Below are 24,158 nucleotides of genomic sequence, written 5' to 3'. Positions count from 1 at the left end.
TATCCTTAATTTATGTGTTTATATATAAATAATTTTCAGCTGAAACCCCTGAAATAAATGACTAATATCACTCAGATCTCTTATCAAAGATTTCTTTTTTTAGTAGACGAGACAATGTCCTCCGTTGAAATAATCCACTTAATTTTTTTTTTTTTTGCAGCATTCCAGGGTTTTTCTACCTGTCAAAAGAAAATCCAGTGATTGCTCCAGAAACCATGTTAATCACCGAAGATCCAGTTTTCTCAAAATATTTCTCCTTTTCTCATCTTTTCTTTCTTCTAAAATCTTCGATTTTGTTTATATCACTGATATATCTATATTATTGTTAACAATTCGGCGTATGATGGCACTGCAATCTTACGGACATTCAATGACTTCTGTCTCCTCATCCAAATACTCTGATTATTCAAAACCTACCCGACCAAGTTTCCTCGATAATATTGTCATTTGCCTAACCCCAACGTATAAGAAACTCAACTTATCCCCGACCACCCCATCCAATGTGGTAGTGATGTATGAAGATGGACATCACATTACGACAGCAGAAGATGATAAATATTGTCCTACCTGGTTGAAGAATGACAATTGGAGAAATGAGATCTATAATGAGTATTTCGAGAATTCTGGGTCTGAAAAATATGGTGAAAAGCATCATTATTTCCCGAATTGGGAGGACGTGAACGATAAACGGGATTTGGTATACGATGGAGCAAAAAAGAGACCCAGGTCGTTGAAATTGGAAGATTCACGGTTCACTGCCCCCAATTTGATATTGAATAGTATGATTTATTACAAGAACTTTCAATCTAAAATCAAGATCCCCAGATCGTTGGTGCAATCAACGGTAATTTCCAGTCCAACTCTCAAGATTGAAGATCATCACCAATCCTCATCATTTACTTCTATCACTAAAGAGTTCACCACCGATCCCGAAACGGTTTCTGAATACACCATTTCCAACCTCAATCCTTATAAAACCCCATTTGAAGAGTTCAAGTTTCAGTTCCCAAAATTCACTGACGATTACGTGGGCAATAATTTTAAGTTCACCAATAATCAAATAATCGAAATCAAACCAGAAGATTGCTCATCTCGCAACAAAAAAATCTTATCAGATGATATTCAAATGATAGATGAGAATGAAAGTTTTTCGGAGGACGAGAATGAAAACCCAATAGAACCGGTGCAACAAGAAGCTTTGGCTACCCCAGCGAAAGTTATTGAGCTTAAACCCGTGAACATTTCCACCATTGTGAAACCAAAATCTATCCAATCTTCAGAAAAAAAGCAACATAATGATTCCAAAGAATTGCCAAAAACTCCACCAAGGATCCCGGGGGCATTTTCGGTGATTTACGATACACACCACCCAACATCTAGCCCATCACCAGAAAAATCAATTTTTTCCCACCAAGATTACAGGGAACTGATGGATATTGGTCTGGATCCTAACTTGTTGACATTATATGATAGATGTCTCCTTGAACTCTTTGACACTGAGTTAGCATATTATAACGATCTCAAAATCATCGTTGATGTGTATTATAAAGGACTTGATCAGGATACTTACCGGTACATCTTGAGTGAGAATGATAAGAATTTGTTATTTGGAAATGTTGAAGATATTGCCGATATGTGTGAAGGGTTTATGAAACTGGCGGTTGGGGAGTTCAAACAATTGGGAGGTCAAGTAGATTGGGATCAAAGTGTGACGCTATTATCATTGGTCTCGAAAGAAAGCAGTTTGAACTCGTTCATATCCGAAAAATTTTCAGCGAATAACCTCACCTCGGAGAAGCTAAAACAATTAGTTACCACTATGAAAACAAGCGAGATAGACGTCGGCAAACTCCTTTTGAATTATTTCACTGGCGCACGGTATAGGTTTTCTGACAATTACGCCGCGTTTATCAAGAATTCTAAAGCTCGTCAAAAATTATTGTTAGATAAATTGAATATTTCCGGGGGGCCAATGTTTGGTAAATGGTATCATGAAAGCACCATCATTTCTCAAACCTCAGGGACTTCTGCCTGGGACTTGGAAAGCTTGATGATCAAGCCAGTACAAAGATTGCTCAAGTACAAAATATTGATCGACCAATTGATCAGTCACACCAAGAAATCACCACAGCTATTCAATAAAGAACCAATCATGAATTTGGAAAGGTCTCGGAAAATTATCGAGGAAATCACCAATGATATCAATTCTCATCGACATAGTTTCAAATCCCCATTCAACAAAATCCCGAAAAAGATTAATGATACCAATAATTTTTCCATTCCCAAATACACCCATCACCAAATTTCCAAATCAATTTCAGAATTGTCGATTAAAACATTCATTTCGAAATCATCTAGCCAAGATGAAAAAAATTCGGAAGGGATCATTAATGAGGATGGTAGTACTGAGTTGAAACCAAAGAATAAACTGAGAAGGGCCAAGAACTTGAGCGCGTTTCACATTGAACTGTCCAAACTCCAGAATGTCCCTGCCAATAGAAAAACGTTTGTCAACTTGGCGATTGAGTTCAAATATAAGTACGAAAAGGTTAAAGAGCTTCAAGAGGATATTCTTAATTTCATGCAACAATTGGATACATTAATGAAGCGGAATGTATTGATTTGTGAGGACTTTATCCTGGTGTTGGCTATTGAGCACCTCGATCCCAATAAGCAGCGTAATTATCATGAAATGGTCAAATTGCAGAACAACCATTTGAAGAAAGTTATCATCATGATGAACAATAATATTCTCATGAAGGTATTGCAATGTATTAGAGAATGTGACAATGTTAGAAGGTTAATCAATGAAGATCGTGAAAAAAGAATCAATTATCATAAATACATCCAATCGAACCAACGAACCAATAAATCATCAAGAAAGCATTTCAAACAAAAAAAGTTACTGGAAGGTCTCAACGATATGGAGAGTGAACTTTTGATAATTGATAGTAAATCATTATACGGGGATAGTAATTCAGTTCAAGCTCAGCGATGCATCACCATTGAGAATTTGATGTTGGAGAAACTTCCAATATTTAACCATTTTCTAGAAGAGTTTGTCCAACATTTATCGGCGAGTTTTCTCTATATTGTGAGTGAAAAGTGGTGCAATGATGGTAAGAAAGTGTATTCTATGGGGAAATATCAAAGGTGACTATTTAGTGATGGGTTATTGATTCTAGGGTGTTTATTATTAACTGTTGGTTTGATTCATTTATGAAAATGTATGCATGCTGGAAATACGAGGGCATAATGCGTGACTTCCGACCATAGAGTGCAATTTTTTTTTTTTCTTAAGATGAGGTACAAAAAATTTTTTTTTTTTTTTTTAAATCAAATTCCACTGTTTTATTGACATTTTATAGAATATTAGTATTATTATTATTATCATTCATTATTATTATAACCAATAACAATGAGCAAAGCTGAACCTCAATAGTATGTGATATTTAATTTTTGTTGTTTCACTTAGTATTTATAGTGCTTTGTTTTGCTATATATATATGTATCTGCTTTTGAAAAATTATCTTCAATACTAACCACCATTATCCAGTAAGCCAGTCACCGTTGACAAACCAATCCCAGTGAATTTTGACTTGGGTAACTTGGCTACCTTTGATCCTAACCCTGTGGAAACTTCCCAGCTAGAACAAAACAAGGAACAATACTTGGCCGATCTTAATAGAGACAATGTCCAGCTAATGATTAACCAGATCTTGCTGTTGCCAATCAAGACCACCACCGAATCCGCTAATGGGAAGGATTCTTCTTTGACATTGGTCAGATTGCCTGCTCCAACTACAGATCTTCCAAGAGAAAAACCATTGCCTAAGCCAAAACCTTTGACCAAATGGGAACAATTTGCCATCAAGAAGGGTATACACAAGACTAAGAGCCATGATAAGAAAATGTTTGATGAAGAGAAAGGCGAATGGGTCAATAAATGGGGCTACAAGGGTAAGAACAAGGAGTTGGATGACCAATGGTTGGTGGAAGTGGATGAGAAGCATGTTGGCACTGATAAAGAACTCATTGATCCAAGATCTTTGGCTAGAGGTGAAAGAAAGAAGTTAATCAAGAAGAATCTTGCCCAACAGAAGAGAAATTTGAGAAATGCCGAGTAAAAGAGAAACTCGGAGTTTTCTTATCTTCACTAGTTCAACATTTGGTATTTTTGGGTGTTTGAAAGTTTCATTCTTTGTATATTATTATCATTATTTTTATTATTTTTATTTTTATTTTTATTTTTATTTTTCTGCTCTTTAAATGTTATATTGGAATCCATACATTATTGCAAGAGAAGACTTGTAAGATAAAGAGACATAAGAGAAAGAGACATAGGAGAAAAAAGACATAAGAGAAAAGGACATAAGGGACGAAGCAAAATGGAATACCACAAAATGCTGTTTATATACAGTGAAGTGTTGAAAGATTATGGATTTTTTGGTCGGTGATTGCCTGTTTGAAGTAATCCTCCTGAATTATCATTATTGCTTCTTCGGGAATGAGGATGAATCACCGCATGCGGTTTATTGATTTTCGATAATGGCACGGATTTTCCATTTGGGAAAACCACCTTAATATCATCTGGGCCTAGTCCTTCGAATGGATCTTTTTGTACTGCTTGGTCTTGTTGGTGGTGATGAGCATCATTTTGTTTCTCGAAAAACTCTTGTGGATCGTCATTCTTTCCTGGTACGGTGTGGCCAGGGATTCTGGCATGAGGCTTGTTGATTTTGCTCAATGGAACACTTTTACCGTTGGGGAAATGGACCTGTACTGAGTTGTCAAAGTTGGGGTCATTCTGGAATTTTGGATCTTCTTGAGACATGACGGTGGTGATATATTTTGCCACACGGGAGTATTGATAGACACCGGCAACCAGGGCTAAGAGGATGAGACCGATGAGGAACTTTCGGGGAGTAGCAATAAACAGCTTGGAAGAAATTGGATGTATGTATATATATATGTGTATATATATATAAATGATTTGTGCTAAGATAAATTGGTAATCTACCAAGATAAAGTAGCAAAGGAGGAACAAGATATGTCACAAACGGCAGCGTTCCAGGGCTTCCTGTGCGAACTTTTTTTTTATTCTCTTTTGAGATATTTATCAACTCTACCTTCTGCTATACAGATCTTATTTTTACTATTGATCGTTATTATTACTACATGACCATTGAAATCAATCCTCACCACCGATAGAACCTACCAAGAAACCACCGCGATCGAAAATAAAAAGAAGAGAACCCTTGCCAGTGTATCATTAGCCATTTCCAACTACTACGTATACCGGGTCTCGGGAACAAAACTCTCCAAATGCTAAGCTACACCTTCATTGGGATCGTGTGCTCTGTGGTAGGAAACTTCCTCATCTCCTTAGCCTTGAACATCCAGAAGTACGCCCATACCAGGCTTCAACAACCACAAAGTGCTATCCCGGAAACTCCGACTGAAGCGACGCGACTTCTAGCAGCAGGAAGAGGAGGACTATCATCACCATCGGATTCCCCTGTTTTATCACCCACCACCACCGATTTGAAAAAATTAGAAACCAACTACTTAGGCAGTCCTTACTGGTGGTTAGGGGCCGTGGTAATGACCATCGGCGAGTCTGGTAATTTCATCGCCTATGGGTTTGCTCCGGTATCCGTTGTATCTCCGCTCGGAATCATCACCATCATCTCCAATTGTACCATTGCTCCTCTCATTTTCCATGAGCCTTTGAGACTTCGTGATTTAACCGCCACGATGTTGGCGTCGTTTGGCGTGCTTTTGGTCATCGTTTCCTCGATAAACAGCAATGGTGGTGACAATAATGGCAACAAAGACCCAGAGAAAAACGCTGCCGATTTTATTTATGAGGTTTTGACATCTCCATCTTATTTATACTACGTGATCACTACCCTTTTCATTGCCGGAATATTGATTTTCCAATTAGATTTGTTGAAAAATAAGCTCCAGAAAAACGGTACCACAAAGATAAAAAACTTGTACACTTTTGGCAATATTTTATTAGTGGCGATATTTGGAGCCCATACCGCGATGGCCACAAAATGTTTATCCACCCTTATTGAATTCTCGGGTTCTGCTCACGAACTTCTTTCGGGAATACAGACCTATTATTTATTGATGGTACTTGTGTTGACGGCGATTTGTCAAATCAAGTACCTTAACAACAGTTTACGGATCGAAACATCGACAAAAGTCATTCCTACCCATTTTGTGTTTTTTACGATTTCTGTGTTGACGGGTTCAGCTATAGTTTTCAAAGATCAAAACGGCAAACAGTCATGGCAAGTGGTGTTATTCTTCGTGGGCTGTGTATTAACATTTGTTAGCGTGTTTCTAATTGCCGGGGGGAGTAAAAACCCTGCAGACATAAGTAATGATGAAGAAAGACGCATCCAAGATCATTTGAATTTCTCAGAAGTGCTGGAAACTAATGATAATTTCTTGACCGGTATCAGTCATTTTGATAACTACCCACAAAATGGATTGGGGGCCACCAAATATTATTCAATGAACACTGAAAACAACGACGACATCAAACGTAACAGCCACCAATATTGGGAATTCCAATTTAAAGTGCCATCGTTGCATATTCCAAACCCAAATCAACCATCGAGGATTATGGGTAAAAAAGATAGCAAGATGAGTTTGCTCAGTGCCGTCTCAGTATCTCATGGCCATAATAACATTCTTACTGACTCCTTGAACCAATCTCCTGCCAAAGCCGATTTCTATACCAACCAACTTGAATCAACAGACCTGGTACTTTCACATAGCACTTCAATCAATGAGTCTCAGAACATTATTTTCAATAATGATCGTGCCATCGATACCCAATTTCTAATGATTCCTAAAACCCGAGCCCCAGCTTTGGAAGAGGCCGGTAATGATCTGCAACAACTGCAGTATCATAATCTAAGTCGGTCATTCCCTGGTGAGGATATGGTGATCTCGAATAAGGAAACCGTTGGTCATAGGGCTAATCGTCGATCAATGAACCGTCTGCGAAGTTTCAATCGGTTGTATGAATTCAATAATAGTAAGAGTGAACTAGTCGGAATACCTGGTAGTGGAAGTGTGTTGTTGAATAAAGTGTTATCATCCACCTTGAACAGACCTGCTGCTGAGACTTCTCAGTAATTCCCACAGGAGCGATTGTTCTTCTTATTCACTTGATTTCGGCGCCTGTATTCTGTATCCTGAGCTGTTTGATAAGGTTAACCAAATGATTAAATTCCCCATACATTTTTTTTTTTTCATTATTTATTGTATTTTTCTTTCTTGCAGAAGAGTTTCGTTTCAGTGCATTGTTTCTATTTTTTTTTTTTCCTGATAGACTGATCTTTAATCGCTTGTTTTTCATTTCTTAATCATTTTTTTTTCTCCATCTATTTTCTTATTATTCTGTTATTGTTATTGTCATTATTATTATTTTTTTTTAAAATTTATCAGTTGTTCATTTATCATTATATCTTGATATACATTCCAATTATAGAATCTTTCTAGAAACTTTTTTGTAAAGCATTGACGGCCCCATTCTAAAAGCTATTGTTAAGATCTTCGATTCAGGATTCTTGCTGCTTTAGAAGTTGTAATAGTTTAGAAGATACCAATTGAATTTTTTTCATAATTACTTTTACAATTATCAGTAGCACTCTTGTGTTTCAAATCACATTGAAAAAAAACAACAACCCAAATCAGAAAGATTTTCGATTATTTATTTTCAGTTTTTCTTGTTAGCAAAACTAAATGGGAGAGAGAAAAATGAGGATTTTATTGATTATTGGGGAGATGCAAGATAAAATTTAGAATATAGAAGTATTAGAAATCATCCAACATTATGAAAAGACGAAATAGACCAATTATCACAATAATAAAAAGAGCTATCAAAGAAAGGGTATAAAGTATATCATTAAATAGTGTGCGATACCAGGTATGTCAAACTTGGTTAGAATAAAACAACATGAGAAAGAGAGAGAGAGAGTAGAAAATCAAAGACGAGTGAATAACAGTGCAAAAAAAAAAAAAAAAAATTCAAAACATAACGCAAGATGAAAAATAACTAAATTCTTTTATTTTTTTCATTTTTTTTTTTCTTCAGAAAGCCTGAGTGTAACGGTTTGTAGGAGATGTGGTACCGTGACCGTTTCTGAATACAAATTCATCAGTATCATTATCATGGGTATCCAATACTGGGCTTTTAACTCCCATGGCACTATGATGGTCACCAGGGTTACCACCATTATTTTGACGACCCCAGAATTTCCAAGATGGCGAAGCGGTAGCCAAGTTGCTTGGCGAATTATGAGCCGAGTTCAATTTTTCATCGGGGTTACCATTACGAGTGACCCAAAGCCCTTCAGAGTTGATGAACCGTTCATCTTTGCGTTGTTTGTAAAAACGGAAGTACGCAAACACGATCGCCGCAAAGAAAAGAAGTCCTCCAACAATCCCCACCACGCAACCAATGACGATCTTCTTATTTTTTGAGGAAAGACCTTTAGAAGTGGTGGTGGATTCGGTAGAAAGTGAAGGATTAGAAGTAGCGGATGAAGTTAAAGTGAGGGTCCGTGCTCCACCAGATCCATACGTTTCGGTGGTGGTGCCGGCATAGATATAAGTGACTCCACCAGAGACCGAAGTGCTAGATTTATGACTAGTGATGGTAGAAGATTTGTCACTGGTGGTAGTAGACGCACGGTGTGATGATGATGATGTTGCAGAGGAAGTTGAGGATCTGGAAGAAGTTGAGGATCTAGATGGTGACAGGGATGATGACGAAGATGCGCTTGCGGAGGTGGTGCTAGTAGAAGAAGCGATTGAAAAAACCGATGATGGTGATGAGGAAGAGGAAGAAGATAGGGAGTGAGTGGAAGTGATAGAAGTCAGTGAAAAGACTGAACTTGATGAATGAGATGATGAAGAGCTGGTGGTGATGACCGGTGATGAGGAGGAGAAGAAAGAGGAAGAAGAAGAGGAGGAGAAAAAAGAAGAGGAAGAAGAAGAAGAAGCTATCAAGCTTGGGGTGGTGGAGCTAGTGGAGCTGATAATTGCAGAAGAACTAAAAGATGATCCACTAGTGGTGACAGTTCCATTTCCACTGCTACTTTCCGCTCTAACAACCAAGGAAATGTAAGCTTTTTCCTTACTGACGTCGACAGAGTTTGCATGAGAGATTTCGCGTTCTGCGCAATTGGAATGGTCGCCATCTTCCACGAAAGAGTCATTAGCTCTGTGGGCATGAAAAGAGAGAGGATTATGAACGACATTGGAAAAGAACTTCTGAGGGGTATTTTGCGGCTGGTAGTGTCTAGGGTGTGTAGCTCCAAGCACGTACAAGGTATATGTGTTCACCAATACAAATACTGCCAACAACATTTTCAACACATTAGATCTGGCAAATAATTTTCTTACTGGTTTTTTTGGCTGAGCATTATTGGCCAAGGTAAGTTTTTCATCATATTTTTCATTGTAGTGGATGGTGGTAGGCTTAACAATGTATTGGAGATTATCTGATGATGGTGGTGGTGATGGGATATCCACGGTTTTCTGAGGGGTAACTTTGGGTTTGGAAGGGGTCTTGTGGGAGTACTTGAGGTTGAAGTTCTTGTCAGGGTCTAGATCCGGGAAGTCCATGGTATGTATGATAAATATATCTATCTATCTATGTGTCTATTGTTATGGGGGGGATGATATGGTAAATGATAAAAATAGTCAGTTCCCTGCTATATATATAAATGTAAGAGTAATACTGGCCGCCGATTATATAAGCAGAAAAAAGAAAAACAAATAAAAAAAAATTTCCGCCAGCCAAAAAAAAACCACTGCGGGCAAAAAAGGGGAAGCTGGAAAAACACCCCTACATCTGTGCACCACCGCGTGCGCCTCTCCCTCGCTCCCCTTGTCTCATCCCATCCACACACCAGGCAGGTGGTGGCGATGAGCAACGCTATGTGAAATATATAGTCTTACTCTCTTTCTTGATACTGTTATATGTACTCTAATATACAATCAATACTATAATGTCCCCTCACATCCCTATCGCCATAGGCTGTTGTGCCGCCTTCGGCATTGGTCTCGCAATATACCACAACAACGATGCCGTCAGAAATCAGTTTGATTCCAAAGTCGATGACATCAAATGCACTTTGCAAGACATCAAGTTTGGGATCAAAGAAGTCATGGACAAGCGAAAAGCCAGAATAAGAAGCCACGAGCAGCAACAACAACAGGATCACAGTGTCCCCCCAGTCTATGCTAGCGAGAAAGAAAGCTCTCACAACAAGATATTTGAATATAGTGATCCAGAAACCCAGTCGATCGATGAAAAAGACCACTACACTAACCGCCGTGATTCATCAGTATTCCACGATGATCCCGAAGACGATATCTGGATCATTTCTGATGGCGGAGTGAACCAGCAGAGCCAAAGAAATAATCGTAATGACATTGTTGGTGAAGCAGCAAGAAGCTCAGCAATCAATAACGTCAGAGCCGATGACGGGATCAATTTAAGACATCTTCACAATGATTCCCTTGGTAGGCTGTGGCATGAAATCGAGGATGATTTAACAAGTACCAATAGTGAAACCACAAATAGTGAAACCACCGCCAGTTCTTATGGTTTTGTCGAACACGAAGAAAATCCCCAATTTTTTGTGCCTCGGAGAAATCTTCCGGGAAGTTTGACCAATTGATTTTTCATACTAATTCAACACTTTGAACCGATATTATATTTCATTGTACGCTCTTTTGCTATTTTCTTCAAGTCCTTTTCTGCTTTTTTCTTCCTTCTTTGGGTTATGGTTTTCTATTTTTATTTCATTTTTGGTATTGGCAGTAAGCAATTAGCTGCTTCATGGCTGAATTCACTCACTCTCATTTACATCATGTAGTTTGTAAGGAAATTCATAGATGATCAACAAACAATAAACCCAACACGTTCAAAATAAATAATAGCAAATAATATGATGATAGAGAGACAAATAAAATAAAAAGCAAGCACAAATGAAATAACAAACAATTTCTAAAAACAAAAAACAAATTTTTGACAATCCAAAAATCATAAATATAATACGGTCTTCAGCTGATAATTGCCAAAGTGATCACCAACACAACCACAGATAACACTACCAATATAATACAGCTACATCTGCTCTTTCTCTCTTGGTAATTATTTGCCTTGGTCAATTCTTGAGCAGCATTTTGAGTATCGTTAGCCAAATTGGTCAAGTTATTCTCAATAGTGTCCACCTGCACGCCCTGTTGTAACACCAATGAATTAATGTCTTTAAAGATGGTATTGATTTCTTCCACCCCTTGCTGAATTTCCGAAATGTTATTTTCTCTTTGCTGGACAAGTAACTGATGGAAATCCATATCATATCGATTGATAAGTTCCTGTTCTTGTTGCCGTTGCTGCTGTTGAAGGAGCCCTGTTGTTTCTGACGGCTCGTCTTCTTGTTCTTCCTCACCAAGGGCAGCATTGTTCAGTTCCTCGTCATTAATAACATCAATAAGGTCATTTATACTTGCGGAATTTTTCTTCTCATCGTATTTTCTCTTCAATGAATTAAAGTTTTCCGTTATAATCCCCAACTCTTTTTGAAGTTTGCCAATTATCAATTCCTCTTGATCATTAGAGGCGTTATTTTTTGATACAAGTTGTAAATTGAACACTTTATCTTTTATGGTATTAAGTTGATCAGTTTCCTTATCCAAAGCACTTTCTATCCTCTGCCGAAGCTGAATCCCATCTCTTTTGGTGCCGATTTGCCGATTGAGTTTCTCTAGATTGGTCAAGTTTGTTGCAAAGTTCGTGATTGATTTGGAAAGGTCCATGATCACTGACGAGCTTCTATGAGTAGCGTCAGGCTTCTGTGCCTCCACATCATAATTGACAAAAGACATGATTTTTGCTTGTTGAATTATTATTATTATTATTATTATTATTATCACCACCACCTCATCGATTACCTTTATTGTTATTATTATTTTATTTTTTTGGGTGTGTGATAATGAAGAGCATAATCACGTGAATATCAATTTTGTACATTTTTTTTTTCAGCCAACCAAAGTGCCGATATTAAACAGAAATAAGCAGAGTAGAACAGACCCAACTTCAATAGACATTGCAAGCACGATTATTACTATTATTATTATCTAAAAGTTGCAAGATGTTTCCTTCAGTGTTTAAGAGATCCACGCTAACCGGTACTGCGGTGCGTCCACTCCAATTCCAAAGATTCTATTCCGTCAAGGACGTGATCACCAAAGAAGACACTAACGAAGTATCGCTCACCGAACAACAACAAGAACTCCCAAAGGAAATCATAAGCGGTGCTCCAAAAGAATTAGTCACTGAACGTCAAGTGCGTATTTACCAAGAGGCGAAGTCTGCCATGCAATCTGCTCACAATAACGGGAAGTTCTGGAGAATTGATTGGGATGTCTTGGGCAAAGGTAACCGCTGGGAAAATGATCTTATGGGTTACCAAGGAAGTTCTGATTACATGCAAGCTTGGGCTGTCAAGTTCGATACTTTGGAATCTGCTATTAGATTCGCTAAGGGCCAAGGTTGGACCTACTACGTTCAAGAACCAAAGCACAGACATATCAGAAAGAAGGAGTACTCCGACAACTTCTTCTATTCTAAGGGTCCTTTGAAGCACATCAGAACAAAGTAGAGAATACACTGAGTAACTATTGGAAGATTATTCTTGTTGAAGGAATGCCATGGAGGTGGTTGGCAACAGAAAAGAAGAAAAGGTGGGGGAGTAATACTTGAAATCATCATAATGCCTAAGTACTGGGAATATTTATTTCCTATTCATCATTGAAACAGCTATTTATTTGTATTTTTAAATTATACATTATTATTTGGAAAAGGATTTTGTTTGTAAATTCCTTGTAAGCTGTTGTGCAGCGATGCGTTATGAAATGGTGAGAAATCATTGCGATAAAGTTGAACTTCATCTGGTTTCTCTGGAAACATAGAAAGAGCTCGCCAGTACTGTCCAAGTCGATACAGAAACAAAAAAAAAAAAAAAGGGTAAAAAGAAATATGGTACTTATTTTTTATCTGCTTTGGCTAATTCATCCTATTCAAAGTGTCAGATAAAATTCTATTCAGAGTGTCAAATAAATCCTCATCCCCACAACACATCATCTCATAAATACCTACAGTCCTAGAATTCCAAACACAGCAAACCATTCATTTTATTATTATTATTATATATATGCAAAATTAAAAATCCAAGAATTTCTTCACAGCTGTTCTAGTGCAGTGTACTTTCTTGATTAAGCACTGGTTAGTTTTCTCCAATTTCTTTTCCATACATTTCTTGTTTTTTTCCATCTTGATCAAAAATTCAATGTGACCCTTGGCAAAATGTGGGAAGTTTTCCTTTTCGTAATTCCACACATTAGCTCTGGTGTTGTCAAAACTCTTTGGCATGAAGTATCCATAACAAGCGGAACCAAATATCAATGGAGTGATAAATCTTATTGGTAACGCTTTCTTATTAACCATCACTGAACCGCTGAGGGCCCCAGTCAAGATATAGATCAAGTTAGGCAACACTGGTTCAGCCACAATAGAGTGATATTTGGTCTTGAGGGCATCCAATTCGTTGTTCATGGATGATTTAGCAGTTTCATATTCGTAGAAGTAATAGTCCAAATGGCCAATGGTCCAATTTCTCAAGACATTGAGCTTCTGTTCGAGGAACTTAGAAGAGGCAATGGTCATGCCATCGGTATAAGTGACTTCCAAGTTGTCGTGCTTAGCTGGGGTATAAAGTTGTTCATCTAGAAGCGACTTGTTGTTACTAGCAGCACCGTTTGTCACCGTCAAGTCATCTTCAAGATCTTGGTAGAATGCTCTCTTGGATTCATTGTGAATGACAGAAGAAGGCACGAAAAAGGCAGCTGCCGATACAGCCCCGCAGAATACTGTCTGTCTAGCCTTGAACGCGAACATTGTGGCGGTGTAAATATATATATATATAGATATATAGATATACTTATACATCAGTATAAAATGCAACTCCCATTGGGTGAGATTTCATCAGTTGAAAGAAAAAAAAAACCGCACCCACCGCGGATTCGAAGCCCTGTACTCTATTCCGGCCGCACAGTATGAAGATTAGGCGGGCCGTAGCGGTGATAATAACACTGATATTAATATACTGTGTTGGTTAACCTTATAATAGTTGAAATACAGTTGGAAGTCAAGCATATATATATTATCTACTATTATTGAGCACTCTCGTTTCCCATTGGCTGTCTCCGATTAGCGGTTCCATTCAACACATCTACAGTGCATGATTGTGCAACCATCCCAAGTCAGGTTATCATCATTAAAGTTGGCAGATATCAACACATATTTCCACAGGGAAACCACCACGCTAGGAAAGATATAGCCGTTTCCAAAGCTGGGATTTATTTATTCGCTTATCTGTTCATTTTGTTTTACTTTTCTTTCGTGGAGCTTGCCAAAGCCACTACTGTTGTTGGACAATCGCCAATATTTCATTTTTGTTTATCTTCTCATTTTATTTTTTTTTTATCTTTTTTTTTATTTTTTTTTCCCGAAAACCAATTAGTTCGCCGCCGCTATATATTCTCAATTATTTTAATCTTCCAGCCTGCTTATTCCTTTGGAAATACCACCCGATCAAGAGATTCTTATTCATTCTTAGATAATTAAAATCGGTGGAAAATGGCGCCTCCACTTAATCCGACCGATTTCCTTTTTGCAAAAGATACCCAGAATGAACCAACTATTTCAATATCGACACATGATCCATTACCATCAATATCCACACCTACTACGGTAGAAAGCACAGAAAATACTACTCCGCAGCCTCATAATATTTTTGTCAATGAAGACGAAGTGGTGTTTTCGGAGAATAGCCAGACGCTTAGTAATCCTGGTGCACCATCTTTAGAAGACAACCTTCTCTTGCCATACTTTTTGGACGCCCCAGTAATAGAAACAGCGTCTTTCAAAGCATACTTGATCCTTGTCGAAGACAATATCTTCCTACAGAATGATGCCGCTGGCGGTAGTCGAAGCTCAAGAAGAAGAGCACAAAGAGGTGAATTGTTGGCAGCCGCCAACGGGATGCTGGCCGGCGGCGCTGCCTTGGGGCATGAGCTTCCGGAACATGATGCTAACCCTCGACATACCGTAGTTGAAAATGCTGGCGAAAATACTAGTAGTACTCATGAGATCAACACCGAAGATGGTGTCACACATGAACATGATGATGATGATGATGCCGAAGGCGCAGATTTACCACCAACAATGCTCCGAGGAATATTGTTATTTAGAGTATTGAAAAATAACACCAAAATCAAAAATATAGACCTTAATTTCCATGGAGACTCAAGAACCAATTGGCCAGAAGGCATTCCTCCAAAAAAGACAGAGTTTGTGGAGCTTGAGACTTTGATGAACTGTGAGTGGAATTTCTTCGACGTGCATGACCATTCTTCACCTAAATATCAAAAGGGTGGGGCAGATCATATAAACACCTTACCAGATCATGTATCCAAGAAAGATATCGATGTGGACATCGATAATTTGGATTTGAATGATCCAGGTATGCTTTCCGCCAACTTGTTTTCTTCTATCACCGCTGTCACCCTGAATCTGTCGCAAAGAAGCCTGAGGACATCCAAGTTTTTGGGAGGCTTATCAAAGAACGTTTTCAGCAAAGCTACCAATGTTACGCAACAGATATCAAATACCGCTAGAAAAAGTTTGGATTTGGCAGCATCCGCCCTGAAACTTGATTCAGATAGTGTCAGCATATACAATTTGGGGGCTAATTCTAGCCCCCATGGGAAACTTAATCATATTGACTCTCAAGGCAATTATGTATTCCACCAGGGCGATTATATTTACAACTTCGAGCATAAGATTGCACAATCGACTCCAGAATCCTTAAATTTGACTTTTGGATTTGTCAATTATTGGTTAAACTTGGAAATTGGAAGGATTGGGAAATTCAAGTCTGCCCTCAGAGCAAAAAAGAAGGTTAATCTAATTAGAACCAATCTGTCGCAATCAATTGAAGATAACTTCGATCCAATCTTGATCAACAAAAGTTGGGAAGATCGTTTAAATTATTCTATTTTGATCGCCTCTAATTCAGTCATTCTTAACAGTTTTATGCCGATCAATATTAGAGTAGTGCCAACCGACAAAAATGTCAAACTATACAAGATCAAGATCTTTATTATCGAGATTTTGGAATATTGGTGTAAAAAAAGAAAAGTTCATAGACTTGAACCTCAAAGGAAATTCTTGTTATTAGAGCATAAACCGAAAGTCGGAACTAATCTCTTGAGGGATTTCGAGGACCTCGGGTTCAATAATAGTATCATTAGCGATAAAAACACATCTGATAAGAAAAATTCTCACCAAAGATCGACTCTCAATGTGAATGATTCCTCTTTCGTTTATTCGAATGATAATTCAGCCATACCCCAAAATATTGCCAGCAATCTTATAGGTCACACTGCTCAAAACAATTCTTCAAAAAAGATTGAAGATTCTAAACATAATGGTAAAAAGAAAACTAAAAAACCCAAAAAATCACTCGAAGATGATGAAGAAGAATATATCAGCTCCAAGGACTTCAATTACCAATTATACGTTCCAGAGATGTTTTCAAAATTTAGCTCTAAGCTTCATCCCGATGCAAAGCATAAAAACATTCAATGTCATCACTGGATCAAAATCTCTCTTAGGCTTTCCAAGAAAATTGATGAATTTGACCTTGCTGATGATGATGCAAATGCAAGAAATTTGCCTGAATCAAGCAGCGACGTTTTGCGATCAGTTGCTCATAATAATGATGGGGCACTTAGCGATATGTCAGATAATGGCGGCAGTTATAGTTCACATGGCTCGCGTCGCCCAAGTATTGCTAGCAGAAAGAAAAGTGATTCAACTGGCTCAGCTCTTGATAAACCAAAGAGAAAACACTATGAGATCTCCATCGACTCGCCCATCAATTTGTTACATCCTTTGTGTACTCAAGCTAACACTTTATTACCAGCTTATGATGGGGTTGGAATGTATGATCCTTACACTTATGCAAAAAAGAAAGAAAGTGGGGAAATTGAAATCTTGACAAACAACAATCCACTTTTCCCACCAGAAATCCTACTGACTGATGGACATCAAGTGGAAAACTTCAATCCTACACAAAAGCTTAATAACGTTTTGGACGATGAACTTCGCGTCACTAGTGCGATTGATGCCCATCGTAAGCCGGCTATTCCTACTGAGGAAATATTTGAAAATGGTGATAGTGAGAGCCACATGCCAACTGGTGAAGATTATACGACTTTAGATAATGAATTTCAATCGGACATTACTCCCGATATGATTTCTTCAAATTTGTACTCTCCAAGGGCTGTCGATTTGGATCTTGTGGCGGTCCAGGCCCAGCCGATGAAACCAAATCTCCATCTGGTGGGTATGTCTCCTCAGGCATCGTCAACAACAAACGGTAATATTGATAACTTGTTGAGCCCTATTTCGAATGGTCCGAATACCATTGAGTTGCTGCCGGCTAGAACAGCTCGTTTATCTCCGAATTTATCTCCGAATTTCAGAGCTTTGTCACCAACTTTGCAAGCTTTGTCACCCACTTTGAATGGTAATGTAAAATCACTGGCATCTAGTATTAAATCTCCGTTGTTGCTTGCTTCCAATGCTCCAGTTGCCAAAACAAACAGCATATTTGGTGAAGACGCTAAGGATAAGCCAGAAATGCATTTGTTAACTAAGCCTCCAATAAAGCCTCCAACTTATCATCAGAGTGTTGGAAAAGAACCGTTAATGAAGAATGGCACTATTAATAGACTATTATTGGCCAATAGTGAAGAGCAAATCGCTCGTGCAGGACCACCGCCTTCTTATGAAGATGCCATTGAACTGAGGAAACATTTGACATCTTTGATTAGATGGCAAGGAATTGATAATTTTAACTCTTCAACTACAGCAAGAAGTTCGATTGATCATGGTGGTAGTGATGTAGCAGAAACTTTCTCTTTTAGAGGCGAAGATCCAAACATTCCTGCTGTAGTCGCTAGGGCTGCCTCGCCAAAAATCTCTGCGAGCAATCTGAATGGATTTCCAACTAACGAAAACGAGGATTCACTGTCCAAACTCATTAATCAGTCTCTGACTTCGACTGGATTTAGTGCTGGTGTATCAAGCGTTCCAAATATTATGGACGATGGTGATGATGAAAACGCGGATGTTGAATCCCTTGAATTGAAAAACGATAGCTTTGTCTCTCTTCCAAGTGTAGCTGGTAACGGTTCTGTTAACAGCTCTCTAGCTCTAAATGATGACAATTTGCCAGCGAATACATTTGAGAGATCCGATAAGTTACCTTTATTATTATCTGAACGTGAACATGGCTCCAGCACTAGTGTTTTTGGAAGTTTTCCATCCAGAGTTTCCACCCAGCTTAATAACACAAGTTTAACTAGTCTTTGGAATCCATTAAGCGGCCTTGGCGGAAACACACCAAGAAACCAGATCACCCCTAAGCTTTATGGAGCTGATACAACCAATGATGTATCCGGGGCAAGGGATGACGATATTTCGAGAAGCTTGGATGATGACTCGAAAAATGATTTGGGATTGTTGTGATTTTTACACTAATGCCTTCTTTTTTTTTTTCTTTCTTGTAATTACTTGATGATATATTTTTCCTTTTGTTCTTTGCTTTCTAACTAACATGCATTATGACTATAAATTTTTTTTTGTTGTTCTATCTCTTTTTTTTATCTAGTTTTCTTGCAATGTTAACGCTATTTCCAGCGGATATGGAAATTTTCATGAGAATTTTTTTATTCAGTACTAATGAGGTGTTGGTTATTTCTTTTTCTTTGGGTTCTTTCTCCTCTTCTGAACTCAAAAAACCGTATGAACCTAAGTTGATGTCTTTTTTTCTCTTTTATTTTCCGCTTTTATAAATACTCTCTTTTCTAGAAGGTGTTCTTTAGAGAATATGTTTAATGAGACTTTATGCTTTTTTTTTTTTGGTTACTTCCCAGTTTATCAGAACCCCCAAGATTCCAACATAAAAATATAACGTATTTCTACATCTCAATTACAATTCCAGGCGGAATCACACAGAATATCAGACATAGGATCTCCACCAATTTTAGAATTTCAAATATAAATAAAGAAAATTGAGTAAATACAATAAGATAAAATTAAAATTAATACAAAAATGGCAATAAAATTTAATAAAAATAAAAAAATAAAAATAAAAAGTACAAAAAAAAAAGATAAGATAGAAAAAGAATAGAATAGAATAATATGAAAATTGAGAGACAAAGACGCAGAAAAAGTATGGGAAATTATCCAAACATCAAGAATATTATTGTTTTTTTTTTCTGCATTTTTATGATATTGCATTGTTTCTCCATCAACTTGAAATCGATATTCCCCCCTCAGATCCTCTAGCTTTTCGTCTTGCTGACTCTATGTCACCTGAGTCTCCCTTGTCGTTAATTTATTTCATTTTTTTTCATTATCTTAGTTATCCTCTTTCTCTGAACTTTCCACAGTCTCCTCCTTTTCATCATTATCTTCATTTTCATCCCGCTCTTTTAGAGCTTCTTCCTCATCTACTTTTTCAGCTCCTTCTTCGTTTCCTTTTTCACTGCCTTCTTCTTCCTTTTCCTCATTAGCCTCAGTTTCCTCATTCACTTCGACATCAACTTCATCATTATTTGTCTTAGAGTCTGCAGTTTCTTCATCTTCTTCTTCCTCTTTTACATCTGCTTCTTCGGCAATTTCCCCCTTCACATCATCAGAATCTACCTCCTCTTTCATATCTTCATCAACATCAGCATCTTGATTCTTATCGCCGTCAGCGTTCTCCATTTCCTCTCCTTCTTCTTCTTCTTCTTCTTCTTCTTCTTCTTCTTCCTCTTCTTCTTCATGAGTCTCGGTATCATCCTTTCTTCCAGCGAGTGCATAATCAGCCTCTTCATCACTATCCTCAATAACATCAGCTGACTTATATTTCTTAACCAACTTTCTTTTACGGCCACCGGTATTGCCATCATCTTCCTTTGGTTCTCTTTTTCTCTTTTCACCACCAGCGGCTCTTTTTCTCGATTTCTTCTTCTTAGAATCATTTTCTTCTTTAGGTTCACCGTCGTGGTTCTCATCTTCAGAAGAATCCTCATATACAAACCCATCCGAATCGGTCTTTTTGCCCTTCTTTTGCCTTTCTTGTGCTTCTGCCAATTTGTTTCTCTCGGCTAATTCGGTGGCCCATTCAATCGCCGTCTTTTGTAGCTCTTCTCTTTCCAATCTTAGCTTTTCTTTGATCTTTTCTTCATTCTCTTTACGTCTAAGCTGTTCGGCTTCCATCTTCGCCTTTTCTTGTTCTCTGATCTTCTTACCTTCAATAATCTTATCGGCGTATTCCTTCTCATAAGTCTTTTGACTTTCAAGTTCTCTAGCCAATTGTGGTTTCATGGTGTTGGTACCCATAGTAGCTCTTTGGTTCAATTCGGTTGGAGGATATGGAGGATTCTTGTTGCCGGCCAATTCTTCCAAGATCTTGATAGCAAGATCCAAACCTTCAATGGTCTTCTCGATTTCTTCGGCAGTTCTCTTGTTATTTGGGGTCTTTCTAACAAATTCCGCAATTTGGAAATAAATAAACGCAATGTTGAATTTCAATGATGGAAGCAAAAACACTTGGGAGTTTTGATTCTTCAAATGTTGGGCATACGCAATTAAGAACGCCTTTTCTGAAAACTTCAACGAATTTCTCAACGAATCTAATGATTTTTCACCAACCCCTCTACAATACCAAGCTCTACCCAACAAAGTGAAATAGCTACTATTAGTGGTCAATGACTGAAGATCATCTTTGTACTTTGCAAGGGCATCCTCATTGAAAATATCTAAAATCTCGTCCTTGTTGTTATCAGCTAATACTGAAGAAGCTCCGGGTCCACCAAATCTATTAACAGCAATCTCATAACATTCAATGGCCCTGCTGAATTGCCCGATATCAATCAAAACATGACCTAAATTGATGAAAATGGAAACATCATTCAAAGAATCTCTAATTTTCTTGAAAATTTCAAGCGCAACATCAGATTGTTTCAATTCCGAAAACACGATTGCCAACCCTTGGGCAGCAAATAAATTGAAATGATCAACCACCAAGGCTTTTTGATATAACTGGGTGGCCTTGGTGTAGAAATTATTCTGCTTAGCAATCTCAGCAGATGACGCTTTCTTCCCCTTCAGCTTTACAATATTCTTGGCCTCACGAGCCAATAAAAGATAAATATTACCCAAAGAAATTAATGAATAACAATCATGAGAATCATATTTCGTCAATGTATCCTTGTACAATTTATCTTCTGGGTTATGACTTTTGATGGTTTCATTATAACTCGTAAGTCTTCTCTTAAACTTTTTCATGAACCAACCATAGAAAGCACGGATTTCCAAACTTGATTCGTACGAATTGAGTAACAGGCGGATTTTTTCGTCTAACTCATCGAGTCTTTCACTGGAAGCGGTGTACAATGGGTCCAATGCCAAAGAATAATAAGAACGCATTTTGGAATACACGTGATTTGGAGCCCTACCAATAACATCCGAATACAATTTCTGGATTTGCTTGGTGGTCGAGGTCATCAAGTCATCATCTTCTTCTTCTGTCCTCATTGTAGTATCGCCAGTGGCATCAACAGCTTCCTCTTTAATGACAGACAACCCTTGAAGAAGCAATTCGTTTTCATTAACTCTAGCAAGGTTATATTGAATTGTGGTCTTTTGATCCTCACTAAACTCATTGGATAACAAATCGTTTGACTTCACTGCAACCTCAAAGAATTGCTTCGATGCCGCAAGATTATTCTTCAAAAAGTGGAAAACTCCAATATTATTCAAGATTTCAGGAGGAATTTGTTTAGCAGGATCTTCAATCAAAGCTCCTTCAGAATCCAATACCCCTCCGTGAATCTTGTATAATTCCACTGCTTTTTCCAAATTGGTTAGCACCTTATCAAACTGGTTCAAGTACTCGTAATTCTTAGCGTTGGTCAAGTAAGCATTGACAATCACTGATTCTTTAAGTTGCCCACATAATTTCAAGTATATCGATAAATAACTCATTGATTTCTTGACGTTGTCGATATTTTCCTTTGTCATTAACGATTTTGAGTCCATTGACTTGGTTTGCTTAGTTAATGCGCTCACGGATCCAGCCTTGGTGATTTCTCCATCCTCAGAAAACACTTTTTCATGGTACAACAATCCAAGCATATAATTGATTTCCACCAACTTATCCTTGGCTTCGTTCTTGGAATTCTTGTTCACACTATTACCCATCTCCCCTTCAAGGTTCTTTATGAGGTTTTCAAAGATCAATATAGAATCATTGATATTCTTCTTCAAATATTGTATTTGACCAGACAAAAATCTTGAGTAAAGGTTCTTTTTGTCATAAGTTAGGGATTTGGTTATCATTTGTTGTGATTTATTTAATAATGAGTCTTTTGGCAAGCTATTCACGTGAGGTGGCAAATCATGATCTTCTTCAATACCGCTGTTGGCAAGAGAAAAATAAGTTCTTGCTGACCAAAAGAATAAATCGGAAACCGCAACCCTATTATAAGCTTCTAAAGTACTTGCTGACTGGCCAAGAAAGTCCTCCACCATCTTAATCAACAAGCCAAACTTACCTTTAGAATAAAGATAAGAGCATAAGATGTTGAGTAAATATGGGTTTCTTTTATATATTCCCAGTGTCACTGAGCTTTTGCTATCTTCATGAACTTCCACGTCGTCTTCCAATTTTAGTTTAATATTTTCATATTCCGGAAGAGTTTTTCCATTATAAAAATCTGCCACAATACTGACAACTTCGGAATATTGCTTGATGAACTCATTGTCGGTTAATGATTCATTAAACGCTCTGTTAAATTTCACAATAGAAATCAATAACCCGCTAGTAAAATCCTTCGGGAATAATTCATAAGATCTTTCCCAAGCGTCGATGGCTGAATGAAGATCCCCAAGAAACCAAAAGCATAAACCTATACCAATTCTCGAATCAGGTTTCAATAATGGGTTCAAAATTAAAATCTGCTGGAAGATCTTGAGAGCCAATGTGTAATTTCTTTTCTTGAATAATATCTTGGCCTTACCAAACAATCCAAAGGCGTTATTTTCATCCTTCTTCAATACTTTTTCAAAAGAAGCCAACAATCCATCATAGTCACTTGGGGTTCTCAATGACATAAGAATGGCTCTGGCTAATAAAGCTTCGTTGGAAACTGGATTGATGGAGAAGGCAATATCGAGTTCATTGTCGGCAATTCTAAAACATTCTTCCTTCTCTTCGATGGTCTTGGCAACCCTGGCCTTTCTGATGTTCAAACAGGCGGTAAACAAATGGAAATTGAATTTCTGAAAGTTACCTGCCTGCTGAAGTTGGTTTGATTGGAAAGCGGACTTGATTAATTCTGCAGATTGTTTGAATTTGTTTTGTAACGCGTAAGACACGGCAAAAGAAAGCCAAATTTCCTTCTTCTGAGAATAGTTTTCCAATAAAGTACAAAGTTCAGTTGGGTCGTCGGTTAAATCTTTTGGAATGTTGACAGAGACAATTTCATCATCATTTTGCTGGGTTTCGTCTTCGTCGGTCAATAAAATTTCAATTGTTTTATTATGGTAGTACTTATTGAGATTTTCTTCATCTGGAAGATAGAACTTCACCGAATCCTCTACCTTATCAGAAGACATGGTAAGATAAACTGATTCGATTGATGCAATTATCTGTCTGGCCAACAAATATATTTTTATAATCTGATGGAGATACCATTATTATTATTATTTTAATGATTCCCCTTCGTTTTTCAATTTCCATCACCAACAGCCTTACCCCAACACAACCCACACACCACGAGGAAAAATTCCATCCAAAAAGCCGGACATCGTGACACTTGCATAGTGTTGCTACATTGTGCATTATATATACTTTCAAAATCAAATAAAAAAAATTCGTTAAAATGGGTCATTATATAATCAACCAAACCAGAAAATTAGTTCTTATTAGGAC

The 24,158-nt window shown here is 37.7% G+C and overlaps 11 protein-coding genes across 11 annotated transcripts; 6 read left to right on the top strand and 5 right to left on the bottom strand. All coding sequences in view use genetic code 12, as the record gives it.

Moving 5' to 3' along the window:
• Positions 1-340: 340 nt before the first annotated feature.
• DASC09_023210 (uncharacterized protein) lies at positions 341-3,157 on the top strand (the record flags this gene model as incomplete). The annotated part of the gene is made up of 1 exon (XM_064995924.1): positions 341-3,157. One exon carries the CDS (start codon positions 341-343, stop codon positions 3,155-3,157), a length of 2,817 nt encoding a protein of 938 aa, XP_064851996.1.
• Positions 3,158-3,418: 261 nt separating this feature from the next.
• On the top strand, positions 3,419-4,127 carry RRS1 (ribosome biogenesis protein RRS1; the record flags this gene model as incomplete). The annotated part of the gene is made up of 2 exons (XM_064995923.1): positions 3,419-3,441; positions 3,557-4,127. The coding sequence occupies 2 exons, from the start codon at positions 3,419-3,421 to the stop codon at positions 4,125-4,127; spliced, it is 594 nt and encodes a 197-aa protein (XP_064851995.1).
• Positions 4,128-4,435: 308 nt separating this feature from the next.
• DASC09_023190 (uncharacterized protein) lies at positions 4,436-4,834 on the bottom strand (the record flags this gene model as incomplete). The annotated part of the gene is made up of 1 exon (XM_064995922.1): positions 4,436-4,834. The coding sequence occupies one exon, from the start codon at positions 4,832-4,834 to the stop codon at positions 4,436-4,438; it is 399 nt and encodes a 132-aa protein (XP_064851994.1).
• Positions 4,835-5,325: 491 nt separating this feature from the next.
• On the top strand, positions 5,326-7,158 carry DASC09_023180 (uncharacterized protein; the record flags this gene model as incomplete). The annotated part of the gene is made up of 1 exon (XM_064995921.1): positions 5,326-7,158. The coding sequence occupies one exon, from the start codon at positions 5,326-5,328 to the stop codon at positions 7,156-7,158; it is 1,833 nt and encodes a 610-aa protein (XP_064851993.1).
• Positions 7,159-8,115: 957 nt separating this feature from the next.
• DASC09_023170 (uncharacterized protein) lies at positions 8,116-9,654 on the bottom strand (the record flags this gene model as incomplete). Its single annotated transcript, XM_064995920.1, has 1 exon — positions 8,116-9,654. One exon carries the CDS (start codon positions 9,652-9,654, stop codon positions 8,116-8,118), a length of 1,539 nt encoding a protein of 512 aa, XP_064851992.1.
• Positions 9,655-10,040: 386 nt separating this feature from the next.
• Positions 10,041-10,715, top strand: DASC09_023160 (uncharacterized protein; the record flags this gene model as incomplete). The annotated part of the gene is made up of 1 exon (XM_064995919.1): positions 10,041-10,715. One exon carries the CDS (start codon positions 10,041-10,043, stop codon positions 10,713-10,715), a length of 675 nt encoding a protein of 224 aa, XP_064851991.1.
• Positions 10,716-11,100: 385 nt separating this feature from the next.
• DASC09_023150 (SNAP receptor VAM3) lies at positions 11,101-11,928 on the bottom strand (the record flags this gene model as incomplete). The annotated part of the gene is made up of 1 exon (XM_064995918.1): positions 11,101-11,928. One exon carries the CDS (start codon positions 11,926-11,928, stop codon positions 11,101-11,103), a length of 828 nt encoding a protein of 275 aa, XP_064851990.1.
• Positions 11,929-12,194: 266 nt separating this feature from the next.
• Positions 12,195-12,704, top strand: DASC09_023140 (ETC complex I subunit; the record flags this gene model as incomplete). The annotated part of the gene is made up of 1 exon (XM_064995917.1): positions 12,195-12,704. One exon carries the CDS (start codon positions 12,195-12,197, stop codon positions 12,702-12,704), a length of 510 nt encoding a protein of 169 aa, XP_064851989.1.
• A 560-nt stretch (positions 12,705-13,264) lies between these two features.
• Positions 13,265-13,999, bottom strand: DASC09_023130 (MICOS complex subunit MIC26/MIC27; the record flags this gene model as incomplete). The annotated part of the gene is made up of 1 exon (XM_064995916.1): positions 13,265-13,999. The coding sequence occupies one exon, from the start codon at positions 13,997-13,999 to the stop codon at positions 13,265-13,267; it is 735 nt and encodes a 244-aa protein (XP_064851988.1).
• Positions 14,000-14,740: 741 nt separating this feature from the next.
• Positions 14,741-18,700, top strand: DASC09_023120 (arrestin C-terminal domain-containing protein; the record flags this gene model as incomplete). The annotated part of the gene is made up of 1 exon (XM_064995915.1): positions 14,741-18,700. One exon carries the CDS (start codon positions 14,741-14,743, stop codon positions 18,698-18,700), a length of 3,960 nt encoding a protein of 1,319 aa, XP_064851987.1.
• Positions 18,701-19,594: 894 nt separating this feature from the next.
• On the bottom strand, positions 19,595-23,842 carry CTR9 (Ctr9p; the record flags this gene model as incomplete). The annotated part of the gene is made up of 1 exon (XM_064995914.1): positions 19,595-23,842. One exon carries the CDS (start codon positions 23,840-23,842, stop codon positions 19,595-19,597), a length of 4,248 nt encoding a protein of 1,415 aa, XP_064851986.1.
• Positions 23,843-24,158: the final 316 nt, after the last annotated feature.

This window comes from Saccharomycopsis crataegensis (genome assembly GCF_037102585.1).
Source record: "Saccharomycopsis crataegensis DNA, jcf7180000000075, whole genome shotgun sequence".
NCBI lineage: Eukaryota > Fungi > Ascomycota > Saccharomycetes > Ascoideales > Saccharomycopsidaceae > Saccharomycopsis > Saccharomycopsis crataegensis.
Note: the sequence above shows the minus strand (reverse complement) of the source record. Positions and strands in the feature narration are given on the sequence as shown.